Source organism: Phyllobates terribilis, unplaced genomic scaffold (assembly GCF_046119375.1).
Source record: "Phyllobates terribilis strain yellow unplaced genomic scaffold, ASM4611937v1 Scaffold_2__4_contigs__length_985480577, whole genome shotgun sequence".
NCBI classification, from domain to species: Eukaryota; Metazoa; Chordata; class Amphibia; order Anura; family Dendrobatidae; genus Phyllobates; species Phyllobates terribilis.
The window spans coordinates 645,733,771-645,748,180 of NW_027362762.1; the positions used below are offsets into that span (position 1 = coordinate 645,733,771).

The 14,410-nt window shown below is 39.2% G+C and overlaps 1 protein-coding gene across 1 annotated transcript in view; it reads left to right on the forward strand.

Annotated features, from left to right (window-relative positions):
- The window catches only part of PLCXD2 (phosphatidylinositol specific phospholipase C X domain containing 2), a 73,470-nt gene that overhangs the window by 37,282 nt on the left and 21,778 nt on the right, over window positions 1-14,410 (forward strand). The window contains exon 2 of the mRNA XM_073670674.1: window positions 3,557-4,017. Coding sequence (XP_073526775.1) covers window positions 3,557-4,017 — 461 coding nt within the window. The remainder of the gene's footprint in view (window positions 1-3,556; window positions 4,018-14,410) is intronic.

A 14,410-nucleotide genomic window follows, 5' to 3' on the forward strand; every position in this document is an offset into this window, starting at 1 on the left:
TAGTGTAGACAGATGCTCCTGATTCGTTAGGAGGCACGTGCCTCTTAATGAACCAGGAACATCTGACAGGCGTGTGCCTCGCCACAAATCTTACTCAGTCAGAGACTGGAGTAAGTTTTCTGATGTAAAGAACGCCCCAGCTCCATATGAAATAGACGACCTCTGGCGTCTTGTCTCTGTCACGTGAAAATGCCAAAAGTCACAAAAGTGTTGCTCAACTCTGTTTCTCAAAAAAATTGCAACTTTTCAAAGCAACATATGCCAGAATTTTGGCCTAATCACTTTGATGAACGGGGGCCTAAATCTTGGTGTTGGTCTGCTTTTGAACATATTTCCATTTCTAGAAATAAGTTATATGGGAACACATCTAATATTACATTACTTACATGTGTATGTTAGAACGGCAGGCTTTTGTGCTTGGATTTGTTAAAGAGGATTCTCTAAGAAGTTAATCCGTTAATTATAGGATTAACTGTAGATTGTTAGTGACCTGAATCCAGGGACCTTGTTGGAATGTACTGTTTGCTTTTCCTCTATGATTTCTCAACAGTATTTAACAAATTAATCTCTTCATATTACATTTTAATGAGCGCGTATAAGAAGTCCTTGCCTTCTATCATTGTTTGGGTAACGGGAAGTATGTAGGTCAGCTTCCATTGTCTAAGTTAATTAAAACTTCCTCATTCCAAATTGAAGGCTTTATGCTCTCATAAAGTCACTGTTAATGCTTGATCTATATTAACACGCAAATTAATAGAATAAAATAATTTTAAGAAAGAAATCGCCCACCATTGCTACTTTCATAACACTGCACACATAAGTCTGTTTTCATTTGACAGTTTAAAGGGGTATTCCGATCTCCCAGATCCTATCCCAATATGTAGTAGGTGTAATAATAATAATATTAGCAAATACCTACAATTAAAAATGTGCTATAGTTCCTCTGATTTGTTATGTCACTTACCCTATGTGATTACCCCATGGATACCTAAGCTACTGCAATGCCCTGCACATAGGGTAAGCGACATAGCTTATCAGAAATATGATATGGGCATGGGACTTAAAATCAGCTTTGGCATTTTAAAGCACATACGCTAATCACGTCTCCAAGCATGATATCCAGTTCCAAACTGGGGTCCATCAGTCCCACTCTTTAGCTCAACCTTTACACAGTGCTCTGTATGTGAAGATTATTAGCCATCCTAAAGTTACCTGCACAGCTGGGTGGCCAGAGTGCCATTTTGTGGGAAGAAATAGTAATGGGGGCCCAGTGCAAGGTCTGACTTCAGAAATCATAAAATAATAGCATATTCTACAAAGTGGTGAATCCAATTTGTAGGAAAAACTACAACACCTAGCAGGGTCTGAAAGTCTACGGCTGTGAGATTATGCTATGATTTCTAGTTTCTAAAGGTGGAGAAGAGGATTATAATATTTTACACTGTACATCATATTCAGACCCCTACCTGCCCTTTCATTAGGTCTTTCCTCAGCTACGTGAGTTGATCTAATTTCTGTACTGTCACTCAGGATGAAAGATTTGGGTGGGCAGCAGGGTATATTTGCTCTCACAGTACAGAGACTGTGGACCAGCTGGAAACTGCAAGATGATAAGTGGAGGCCTATTTTGGGTAACATAAAATTCCAACAGGGTCTCTCATACTTTAATACAGAGTTTGTGAGAAAAATCTGCCAGGAATTTTTGTGAAAATTTGCCAGAATTGTCAGATGAGCAGTCTGGCCCTCGATATGGTCGTGCTCAGGCATTGTAAGTGAACAAACTGACTGATGATAGGAGCAAGTAAAATGTTGACTGCCAAGTAAAGAAGAGCACGCGTTAATACCACAATTGAATACAACTGATACTTCATAATTCCTGTGAATATATATGCTGAGCATGTACGAAAGAGCATTTTTTGTAAATTAAAATTATTAAAGTTATCTAAGGACATGTCATGGGTAAACGTTTAGCTTGTGCAAATGGGTACTATATTATCTTGTATGTTCAGTTCTACATTGTACACAGTTGCTGGACGACAACCAGACACTTCTTGACTCCATATATTGAAAAGGTAGGGGTCCTATAGGCATTCTTTTAAAGATCAGTGTGTACAGTGGGGGAAAAAAGTATTTAGTCAGCCACCAAATGTGCAAGTTCTCCCACTTAAAAAGATGGGCAACTTATGATCTGGGTTCCTGTAAAGAGTAACACATCAGGTGTATGCATGAATCCCGTTCACTGAACTTCTCCAATCAAAGTGCTCTCCTTCAGCTAAGTTGACTCATCTCTGTGAGCGCCTTAGTAAGTTTCCTACGTTATTCCATTTTATTTTATGTAACTATATGCTGTAATGTTTTGTCCCCATTGTAAAATCTTTTGTATATTTTTTAGAAACACTACCTATCACTCTGGATTAAATATATAATTTAATAGTTCTGTTCCTTTTGTCCTGTAAACCGTGCCTCAAAGCCATAATCTACCTACCTGGCTTCCAGTCGGTCGGAAATATAAAAAATCTTTCTTGGGTTATTGTGGAGTTCGCAGTGATTGTATCAGAGGTACATACATATATTCCATGCTTTGGAATCGGAGGTGTATATACCATACACTCACTGTTAGTTTCCCGATAACCGGCCTATATTTGTAGAAACAGCCTGTGGCCTCCTCCATTAATCATCGGTCAATCAAGTAATTGTCCGGATGAAAGGGAGCAGCAGAGAAATGTTCGCTCCAAAGATAACAGCAGGTGGGCTGAGATACGACCTCCTGGCTGCAATCTTTGACAACCCTCTGCAGGTCCAATGCTGAGTATCTGCAACTACTCCCAGTGTCTTTTATCATCTGCAGTGCAGACATCACGTCTCCAGTGCTGCAGCCAATAACTAAGCTTTGAGCGGGTCATGCCGTCAACTCTGGCAGCTCTGCTGAGGTCATTGATTGACTGCAGCATTGTTGATGTGACATTAGCACTACTGACAATAATAGTCACTGAGAGCAGCAGCAGCAAAGACTTAGGATGAATAAAAAAAATAAAAAATAACAGCCAGGGAACGAGAGTTTTCTGAAACCGGAAAACTCATTTAATTACAACCTAGATCGGGTACTATCTCCCACTCCACTCATTGAACTCTTTTCTTGATGTGATCTTTAGCAGATTTGGACAAGCTTTAGTTGCACAGCTCTTCAACAATGAGCTACATCTCATTTTACATTTAGTAGAGACCTGAATTATACACATAATCTAGAGCACATATTTTTAATTCCTATGACGTGGCATCTTGTGGGAGGTTTCTTGGTTTCAGGGTCTGCTGCAACTTCCAAATCATCATTAGCACCAAGTACATTCTCCATCTCTATCATTTACAAAATTCATAAACTACCCTGATTTTCTCTTAATGTTTAGTGGTCTCTCTCAGTTGCTAAACCCATAACAGATGTCATGCCTGTTGTTTGTCTAGTCATGGCCTTAATTTAATGTTCTTCATACTACATGACTTGTGTTGCTCCTTTTTGGAAGAGTCAGTATGAATTTTAAGATGGTCTATTCTCTTTCAGGGTCACATGATTCATTCAGTTATTGGGTTGATGAAAAATCTCCCGTTGGACCAGACCAGGCAAGATCATTGAAACGTCTAGCAAAAATCTCATTGGTCAAGAAACTAATGAAGAAATGGTCTGTAACCCAAAATTTAACTTTCAAGGAACAACTGGAGTCCGGTATTCGCTATTTTGACCTACGAGTATCTTCTAAGCCAGAGGAAGCTGAAATAGAAATCTACTTCATACATGGCTTATATGGAATTAAAGTATGGGATGGACTTACAGAAATTAACACTTTCCTAACAAATCACAACACTGAAGTTGTGTTGTTAGACTTTAACCATTTCTATGCAATGGACAATGAACATCATTTGTATCTTGTGAATATGCTACGGGAGGTGTTTGGCAGCAAGCTGTGTATAACTGACTGTGTTGAAAACATTACATTACAGTACCTTTGGGAAAAGAAGTATCAGGTAGGCAAATGCTTCAATTATCATCAGTTAAATCAACCACTAAAAATAGGATTGTCACATAAGCTCAGAAAATGACCAACACTGTTGTAGAAGGATAGAGTAGTCAAATACAGGTTTATAGAATTTGTAGATTGTGCCATCATATGTATATTATATTAGTACTAAAAATATCTACCATTTGTAAATCCCATCACCTGTTACAGGTATTTTTAGGAATGGTCTTCAGATGTTCTGTGCGTGATAATAATTGGCATAGCGTACTTTAAAAATGTATTTACATTGTCATATAATCTCTTTGGCATACACTTTGATCAGGATCAGACAGAGATAGAAGAGGTCCCTGCACAAGAACAATATATGGGTCCTTTGCAATTCAATAGCTCATCATAATGCACAATTTCAACTGCTTTAAGGGTGGATATGGGGCCCCTTATCTCTAGAGCTCCTAGAGCAGTGGCAAAAGTTACACCAATGGTATGTCCGCCCCTGACTTTGATAGCTTTAGACTATAGGCCACTTACAATCTACATGTTACAGAAAGTTCACATATGTCTTACTGTATGTGCACAACAACTGATGCTTTAGTGAGATCCATCATCACTATGTGTTTTGCTTAAAGGGATTGGCCACTTTATCTTTATTTTGACAAATGTGTTGTCAACATGATTTTGTAACATTTATTAATATATTCAGTGCTGCTTTGAAAAGTAAGATTTTAATCAATATCTCATTGAACATAAAAAGAGTTTTCAAAATTTCGACCAGACTGAGTTCCATAGAACATTTTTTAACCCATAACATAAAAATAAGGCTACCACCAAGATTCACTATAGACACCATTCATATAGAAAACTTAATCAAGAAAAATGCATGATGCCTACAGTGAAACATGGTGGTGTCATTGTCCTTATATGGAGCTGCATAAATGCGCATGCTGTTGGGGAGCTACATTTTCGTTGATGGTATCATTAATTCAATGCTGCTCTATATTGAAAGAGAAGATGTTACCATCACTCCATGTCCTTGGTAGATGTACACTTTTCCAACATGACAATGATCTAAAACACACATCTGTTACATTTCTGAAGATGAACAGGGTGAATGTGATTCAGTGGCCAAATGTGTCTTCTGATCTGAACCCAGATCTCCTATGGAGAATTCTGAAGACACAAGTTGAGCATCAATCTCCAGCACCAAGGCTCTAAAAGAGGTCGTTCTTTAAGAATAGAAAAAGTTTACATGTTGCAATATGTCACCAACTTATTCTTTCCATGCCTAGAAGACTTGGTGCTGTCCTTAAACATCATGTAGATCATACAAAAATACTAGATGTAGTAGTTTTTGATGTGGGAGGTATTTATTTTTGCGTCAGCTAATTTGAGTAAAACTGAAGATTTTGTAATGAAAGTTATATTATTATTTACATTAAAAAATGTTCCATGAAACACAGTCTTGTCAAAATTTTGGAAATTGTTCTTGTGTACATCGAGATATTGATTAAAATCTTACTTTTCAAAGGGGGTGTACAGATTTTTGCTGATCACTGTAAATATTACAGTTTCCACTCCTTTTTTGAGCTCCATCCACTTATTAATGTAGACTTCTCCACAAACTGCATGGCTTTTCTGTTCTCAGCAGTTTATGGAAAAGCATGGGTCCTGTCTATTAGCTTCCTCCGATGGAATAACAGCGTACAAGGCAAAGCTTTTTTCCTAATTTTAAATTGAAGGATGCTCATGGACACGTCTTTTATGATACTTACTATGGCTAAAATATAAATATTACAGATTCACCTCCTGCATTTCTTAGTACAGTCTAACTCGCACCAGACTGCATACTTCTTTTATCAAAATGCAAGTTGATGGAGGAGCTTGTGACCAGACCGGTTGGTCATTCTCCAACTGAAAAACATTGCGTGTAGTGTTGAGCCACCCCCGTAGTGTTCGGGTTCGGTTCGGTTCGTTGAACACCGGGATGTTCGAGGAACTGTTCGTCGAACTGTTCGTCGAACACCTTAGAACACCGTCGAACACCGTTAAAACCAATGGCAGGCAAACAAAAACACATAGAAACACATAGAAAACACCTTCAAAGGTGTCCAAAAGCTGACAAACTGCTCAGAAGACACTCTCTTTAAAAAAGCCGGCCGGCAAATTCAGCAGCGGCATACACCGGTACCCGACAATTTAGACAAGAAGGAATAGAGCATCACACATAGATTAGATAGATAGAAACATGTCAGTCACACATATAGGAAGCACAGTGACAGTGTTGGTTACTGCACTTGTCATTTAGTGTAAAGGATTTATTAAAAAAATATATTAGTGTTTTCATGCACCGTCTCTTTAAAAAAGCCGGCCGGCAATTCAGCAGCGGTATACACTGGTACCCGACAATTTAGAACAGAAAGAATAGAGCTTCACACATAGATTAGATAGATAGAAACATGTCAGTCACATATATAATAAGTACAGTGACAGCGTTGCTTACTGTACTTGTCATTTAGTGTAAAGGATTTATTTTAAAAAATAATAGTGTTTTCATGCACCGTCTCTTTAAAAAAGCCGGCCGGCAATTCAGCAGCGGTACCCGACAATTTAGAATAGAAGGAATAGAGAATCATACATAGATTAGATAGATAGAAACATGTCAGTCACATATATATGAAGTACAGTGACAGTGTTGATTACTGTACTTGTCATTTAGTGTTAAAATAAAGGATTTATTAAAAAAAAAAAATAGCGTGGGGTTCCCCGTAATTTTAGTCTCTAGCGGAGGTTAAGCAGACGGCTGGGGCAGGTGTTTGAAGCCTGGGAAGGGGGTAATACCCACGGAGCTTCCCAGGCTACTAATATCAGCCCCCAGCTGAATACCTAGCCTTTACTAGCTATTAAAATGGGGGACCCCCTATTTTAATAGCTAGCAAAGGCTAGGCAGACAGCTGGGGGCTGATATTAATAGCTCAGGAAGGGTGCCATGAATATTGGCCCCCTCCCAGGCTAGAAACACCAGCCGTCAGCCGCCCCAGAAATGGCGCATCCATAGGATGCGCCAATTCTGGCACTTAGCCTCGCTCTTCCCACTGCCCTGTAGCGGTGGCAGCGGGGTAATAGGGCTGGGGTTGATGTCAGCTTATAATGCCAGCTGACATCAAGCCCAGGTTAGTAATGGAGAGGCGTCTATAAGACACCCCCATTACTAACCCCATAGTGAAAGTTAAAAAAAACACAAACACCCAGAATAAAGTCCTTTAATTGAAATAAACACACAATTCTTTATTGTTCTAAATTAAACCATACTTACCGTCACGCCCATTCCAGCTGAAGCCAACGATCTCCTGCAATAAAAATAAAATAATAAACCAACATCATCCTTACCTTTCCATGGTTCCCAGGACAGCTCCAGCTCTGCTACATCGAGATGACAGGCTGGACCGCAGCCACTGAGACACTGCAGACACTGAGAAGAGCAGGCTTGCTTGCGCTCCTCAGTGTCTCGCTGTGACGGCATCCAGATGAGCCGAGGTCATGTCCAATGAACTCGGCTCACCTCATGCACGTCACTGACAGCGTGGGAAAATTCTCCTGCACTCAGCGCTTTAGCGTGGGAGAATTCTCACGCTGAAGCGCTGAGTGCAGGAGAATTTTCCCACGCTGTCAGTGACGTGCATGAGGTGAGCTGAGATCATTGGACATGAACTCACCTCATGCACGTCACTGACAGCGTGGGAAAATTCTCACGCTGAAGCGCTGAGTGCAGGAGAATTCTCCCACGCTGTCAGTGACGTGCATGAGGTGAGCTCATGTCCAATGAACTCAGCTCACCTCATGCACGTGGACATGAGCTCACCTCATGCACGTCACTGACAGCGTGGGAGAATTCTCCTGCACTCAGCGCTTCAGCGTGAGAATTTTCCCACGCTGTCAGAGATGTGCATGAGGTGAGCCGAGTTCACTGATTGTTGGCTTCAGCTGGAATGGGCGTGATTGTAAGTATGGTTTAATTTAGAACAATAAAGAATTGTGTCTTTATTTCAATTAAAGGACTTTATTCTGGGTGTTTGTGTTTTTTTTTAACTTTGACTATGGGGTTAGTAATGGGGGTGTCTTATAGACGCCTCTCCATTACTAACCTGGGCTGCTTAACCTCCGCTAGAGCCTAAAATTATGGGGTACCCCACGCCAATTTTTTTTTAAATAAATCCTTTATTTTAACACTAAATGACAAGTACAGTAATCAACACTGTCACTGTACTTCATATATATGTGACTGACATGTTTCTATCTATCTAATCTATGTGTGATTCTCTATTCCTTCCATTCTAAATTGTCGGGTACCGCTGCTGAAATGCCGGCCGGCTTTTTTAATGAGACGGTGCATGAAAACACTAATATTTTTTTAAATAAATCCTTTACACTAAATGACAAGTACGTAATCAACACTGTCACTGTACTTCTTATATATGTGACTGACATGTTTCTATCTATCTATGTGTGATGCTCTATTCTTTCGGTTCTAAATTGTCGGGTACCGGTGTATGCTGCTGCTGAATTGCCGGCTTTTCATGTTTCACTGTTGGCACTGTTCCCATCGATTTGGGCAATCACTCTAATGCCACAACCACCATGGCTGTGGCATTACAGTGAGTGGCAGACAATCCCTGCATGATTGGTGCTCTAAATAGCGCCAGACATGCAGGACACGCCTTTGGTGCACGAACAGTTATCGAACATAACCTCGAACAGCCAAATTTTTTGCAAATCGTTCGGGTTCGTCGAACAACTCGAACACCGCCCAAAACAGCTCGAATTTGAGATTGGCGAACAGTTCTAGTCGAACACCGCTCATCTCTAATTGCGTGTGAGAAAGCAATTTTTCTGTCCAATGAGATTTGGTTCATATGTGAAAATTGTGCTGCATTTCGAATATTCGAATATTGTGATTTTACTGTGAATTATGGTGAATTGCCTCAGTCTTGCTGCAATTTCAGAAAATTTCTGGAAAAAATGCAAAAAGGTATTGATAAAAGTAGAAGCATCCTGTTACATTTAGGCGAGTCAGTGCTATGAATTCATTAAGACTGTTGTTTGTTGCAATAAATTGCTCTTTTTTTTAAACGGGCACACTAAAGTTGGCATATTTTAGGCTGTTTTAAAGGGGTCTTTTCATCATAAATGGTTGTAAATACTTTTATGCCCAAAAATGACAAAAGTATTCTCGGAGTGATACCTTTTTGGCTAACAAGAAATATATATATATGCAAGCTTTAAGAGCACAGAGACTCCTTTGTCAGGCAATATTACAAATGAATTCATAAGACAAGGGGCACAACACTTAAGAAATGTTACAGCAAGACATTTGTTCATGAGGGGTGATTCCTCATAATGATAAGTCAAAGAGTCAAATTTAGGGTTTTTAGTTGCAAATGACAAGTCTGTGGGAATGTTTAATTATTTGGAGAGCATCTGGTGGAGGTGTGAATTGAGTCGATGTAGTGAGTCATAAACCCAAGTGTTAGATTGAGTCCTGTTGTCAGTGAATTGAACATCCTTATCAATTTAAATTCCCAAATTTTTCTCTCTCTGTCGCCCTTGAAATGACCTTTTAGTACTAAAACTTTTAGATCTTTCATACAGTGTCCCGGACCAGAGAAATGTTTTCCCACAGGTGTGTCAAGTTTATTCTTAATTGTGTGTCTGTGTAAATTCATTCTCATTTGCAGTTTCTGCATAGTTTCTCCAATATAAACTCCTTCCAGTCACCTTGTACATTGTATCATGTACACCACATTGGAGGATGTACATGAAAAGACATCCATGATTTTGTAGACCTGATTTGTGCTTGGTATACAGACTGTATTTGATGGTAATATGTGGGTACAAGTTTTGCATATTTTGTTTTTGCATGGGAATGTGCCCGTCACTGATGGTGATGAGAGGACACTTCTGACAAAGAAATTCCTTAAGTTAGGGGGCTGTTTGTAGGAGAGAAGTGTCAAGAGTGTGCAAAGCAGTCATCAAAGCAAAAGGTGGCTACTTTGAAGAACCTAGAATATAAGACATATTTTCAGTTGTTTCACACTTTTTTGTTAAGTATATAATTCCACATGTGTTAATTCATAGTTTTGATGCCTTTAGTGTGAATGTACAATTTTCAAAGTCAAGAAAATACAGAAAAATCTTTAAATGAGAAGGTGTGTCCAAACTTTTGGCCTGTACTGTATTAATCTAGCCTTAAAAAGACACAGGCTTGGACTGGCCCACAGGAGAACAAGAGAGTCCTCCAGTGGGCCCCTGTGAAATCCACGACCCTCTTATATGAGCAGTATTTGGCACAATATACTTGAATCACTATGTACAGACACAGGCAGCATCTTATTCATTTAACAATCTACCCAGTTCATTGTTATATAAATTTGTGATTGAGGATAATGTCACATTTACATGTAGTTGAAAAGTGGAGCCCTGGAGTTGGTTACTGGTGGGACCTTGGCACCCCAGTCTGACACTGATTTCACACCTTCTGGAATTAATACAGTGACCATAGTTGATAGACACAAATGGCAAGAAAAACACTAATTCCCACAGTCAAAAATGCATGCCAACAGCATGCACTAATTAATCCCCCACTTGGGTGGTGATGGTACAATCGAAAACTGGTTATGTAGTCCACTTACTAGGCATCATTTATGTATGGAAGGTTTCGGAGGACTCTATTAAAAAGTTTTTTATGATCATTAATCAAAATGATTTTCCATTATTGCTCACTCCCATTTTCTTTAATTTTTAGAGAAACATAAGCCCTGAGATCCCAGTCTTAAGCCTCTCACATAGCCACATCAGATCTCATACTTTGCACTGATGAGGGGCAACACCCCGAAACACTTGTTTGCAAATTAAAATTCTGGTTTGGCTTTTATCCTAAGTCATGTGACAAGGCTCGTTAAAGCGTCGATATGGACTTTTAAGTTTGCTACTTCTAATAGGTGGCACTAGAGTTCAAGTCCTCTTCCTCTCTAAAGAGGCAATTTGCATATTTAATTTCCCAGAGGAGCATTACATGGCCTATAAGCCTCCTTACATTGGCATGTAGGGAAACTAAAACAAAAAGTAAAAAATATTCGACAATTCTCAAACAAGACAAAGTATTGGACATCCGTTACCTGAGTATCCCAGATTGTGTCTTCTGTAGGAAAGCAAAAACTATTGGGAATATGGTAGCCCCAACAATCCAAGGGAGACAAAACCACAAAATAAATAATTTTATTAATGAGGCATTGGGTTTTAGACCATGTGGATATTGTAGGGTATGTAAACTAACCAAAAATCAAATAAATTAGTACATTAGTGCAGTCACTAGCCTTGATGGCAAAACTCCGTATAAAATGAAAGACTCTATTCCACGTCAATAAAAAGGAGGGAAATACTGTATTGTATGTGGATTTAACAAGTATAATGTAGGGTGAATGAAAAAGCAATTATCTACGCGTATGGGAGAACATCTTAAAGGGTGGTCCGAAGTCAAAGTAAATTTTATTCTAAATCCCTATGTATTTGATGCCATAATTTAAACTAATTTCTTATATACTTGAATTAAAAATTCCCTATCCTTCCTAACTACACTTTCTAACTTCTTTTCTACTTTTTTCCCTACTTCCTTTCTGATGACACTTTGTTTGAGTATCCCAGTGTATAACATTAAAAAGGGATTCCTCAGCCACCCACTATCCAAACATTTCTATGAAATACACAAGGGAGAATAGGGGGAATTAGATTTTTTGGAATTGAAATAATTACGCCAGATTGCAGAGGTGATGGAATCAAAAAATGTCAAGGGCGGAGTAGATGGATCTTCAATCTTAATAGATTGGCACTTATAGGCCTAAATAGTAAAATTGAGCTATTCGCTTTTTGATGGTATGATGCAAGCTTCATCAAAGAAAAAATGGCTTTCGAAACACCAGTGTAATATCCAGTCTTGTCAAGTTATAATGTGGCTTGACTGATTTTTAGTATTGCCATTACCATTTTAGGAAATGATAAGGCATTATAGCTTATTATAGTATTTCTTATTTCATATATGTATATGTTTTTATAGATATAGTGGGTGTGTGGGGAGTGCGTATATGCACAATCCTTATCCACATACCTGGGTGGGTAATTTATTAAAGGGAATCTGTCACCCCCTGGGATTTTTCAGACCTCTAATATGGACATACAGGTGATAGATGTGTGAATCTATACCAACCTGTATGGCCCATATTAGAGGTCTGCTTGCTTTGAAATAGCTTTTTATTAAATTGCTTTTGACAAGCTTCGCATCCTTTAATCATTTATTAATAATTTTGATCAATTTGATTATGCTTTTATTGGTCTATTTATTTATTTATGCATTTATTGATTTAGGTCTGGATCAAGGAGTTATAATTTATTTGATGAATTAAAGTTTTTTAATGAATATGAATAAAGATAATAATTTATATTTAATATTATATCCTTGAAGATGAGCCAATATTTTATGAGTCTGAGAATCAGTTGGACTTTGTTGTTTGTATGCAAAGGACTATCTAGTACAACTAAACAAGGGGTTAATGGCCGAAATACAAAAGCAGGCGCAGGAATGGACATCAATAAAGGAATGCATCCGAGTCTCCTCACTCCCTGACGAAGAAAACAAAGGTTTTCCGAAACGCGTAGGAGAGTTGACGACTCTGACCACCAGAGGTCGCTATCTTTTTGTTCAGTGTGACATCACATTCTGTAATTACCATGTCCATATCCCAGCTCGCTACCGGCTTGAGCACGGCCACGTGTATGAAGATCTCTCCAAACCTCCTGCTATTTCTAAGGCCTACTTCACATGTTCATGTTTATAGCAGGTGTGGCATCCGTTTTTTTCATGGGTGCTATGTGTACCCATTATAACCTATGCTGCTATGCACATGTCCATGTTTTTGCATGGACTGTGTGTCCGTGCAAAGAGACATGTATATTTTTTTCCAGCAGCACAGATGACAAGGACCGAAATAAGCCTATGGGTCAATGAAAGACATGTATAGGAGAAGCTTTGTCATTTATCTCTTTCTTTAACCTTACTGGAGAAACACTGATAATAAACACTGATGTCATACGGATATCACACTGATGACACTGGTAGTTGTTTTTCACATACAGTACAGACCAAAAGTTTGGACACACCTTCTCATTTAAAGATTTTTCTGTATTTTCATGACTATGAAAATTGTACATTCACACTGAAGGCATCAAAACTATGAATTAACACATGTGTAATTATATACTTAACAAAAAAGTGTGAAACAACTGAAAATATGTTTATATTCTAGGTTCTTCAAAGTAGCCACCTTTTGCTTTGATGACTGCTTTGCACACTTTTGGCATTCTCTTGATGAGCTTCAAGAGGTAGTCACCGGAAATGGTCTTCCAACAATCTTGAAGGAGATCCCAGAGATGCTTAGCACTTGTTGGCCCTTTTGCCTTCACTCTGCGGTCCAGCTCACCCCAAACCATCTCGATTGGGTTCAGGTCTGGTGACTATGGAGGCGATGTCATCTGACGTAGTACCCCATCACTCTCCTTCTTGGGCAAATAGCCCTTACACAGCCTGGAGGTGTGTTTGGGGTCATTGTCCTGTTGAAAAATAAATGATGGTCCAACTAAACGCAAACCGGATGGAATAGCATGCCGCTGCAAGATGCTGTGGTAGCCATGCTGGTTCAGTATGCCTTCAATTTTGAATAAATCCCCAACAGTGTCACCAGCAAAGCACCCCCATACCATCACACCTCCTCCTCCATGCTTCACGGTGGGAACCAGGCATGTAGAGTCCATCCGTTCACCTTTTCTGCGTTGCACAAAGACACGGTGGTTGGAACCAAAGATCTCAAATTTGGACTCATCAGACCAAAGCACAGATTTCCAATGGTTTAATGTCCATTCCTTGTGTTCTTTAGCCCAAACAAGTCTCTTCTGCTTGTTGCCTGTCCTTAGCAGTGGTTTCCTAGCAGCTATTTTACCATGAAGGCCAGCTGCTCAAAGTCTCCTCTTAACAGTTGTTGAAGAGATTTGTCTGCTGCTAGAACTCTGTGTGGCATTGACCTGGTCTCTAATCTGAGCTGCTGTTAACCTGCGATTTCTGAGGCTGGTGACTCGGATAAACTTATCCTCAGAAGCAGAGGTGACTCTTGGTCTTCCTTTCCTGGGGCAGTCCTCATGTGAGCCAATTTCTTTGTAGCGCTTGATGGTTTTTGCAACTGCACTTGGGGACACTTTCAAAGTTTTCCCAATTTTTCGCACTAACTGACCTTCATTTCAAAGTAATGATGGCCACTCGTTTTTCTTTACTTAGCTGCTTTTTTCTTGCCATAATACAAATT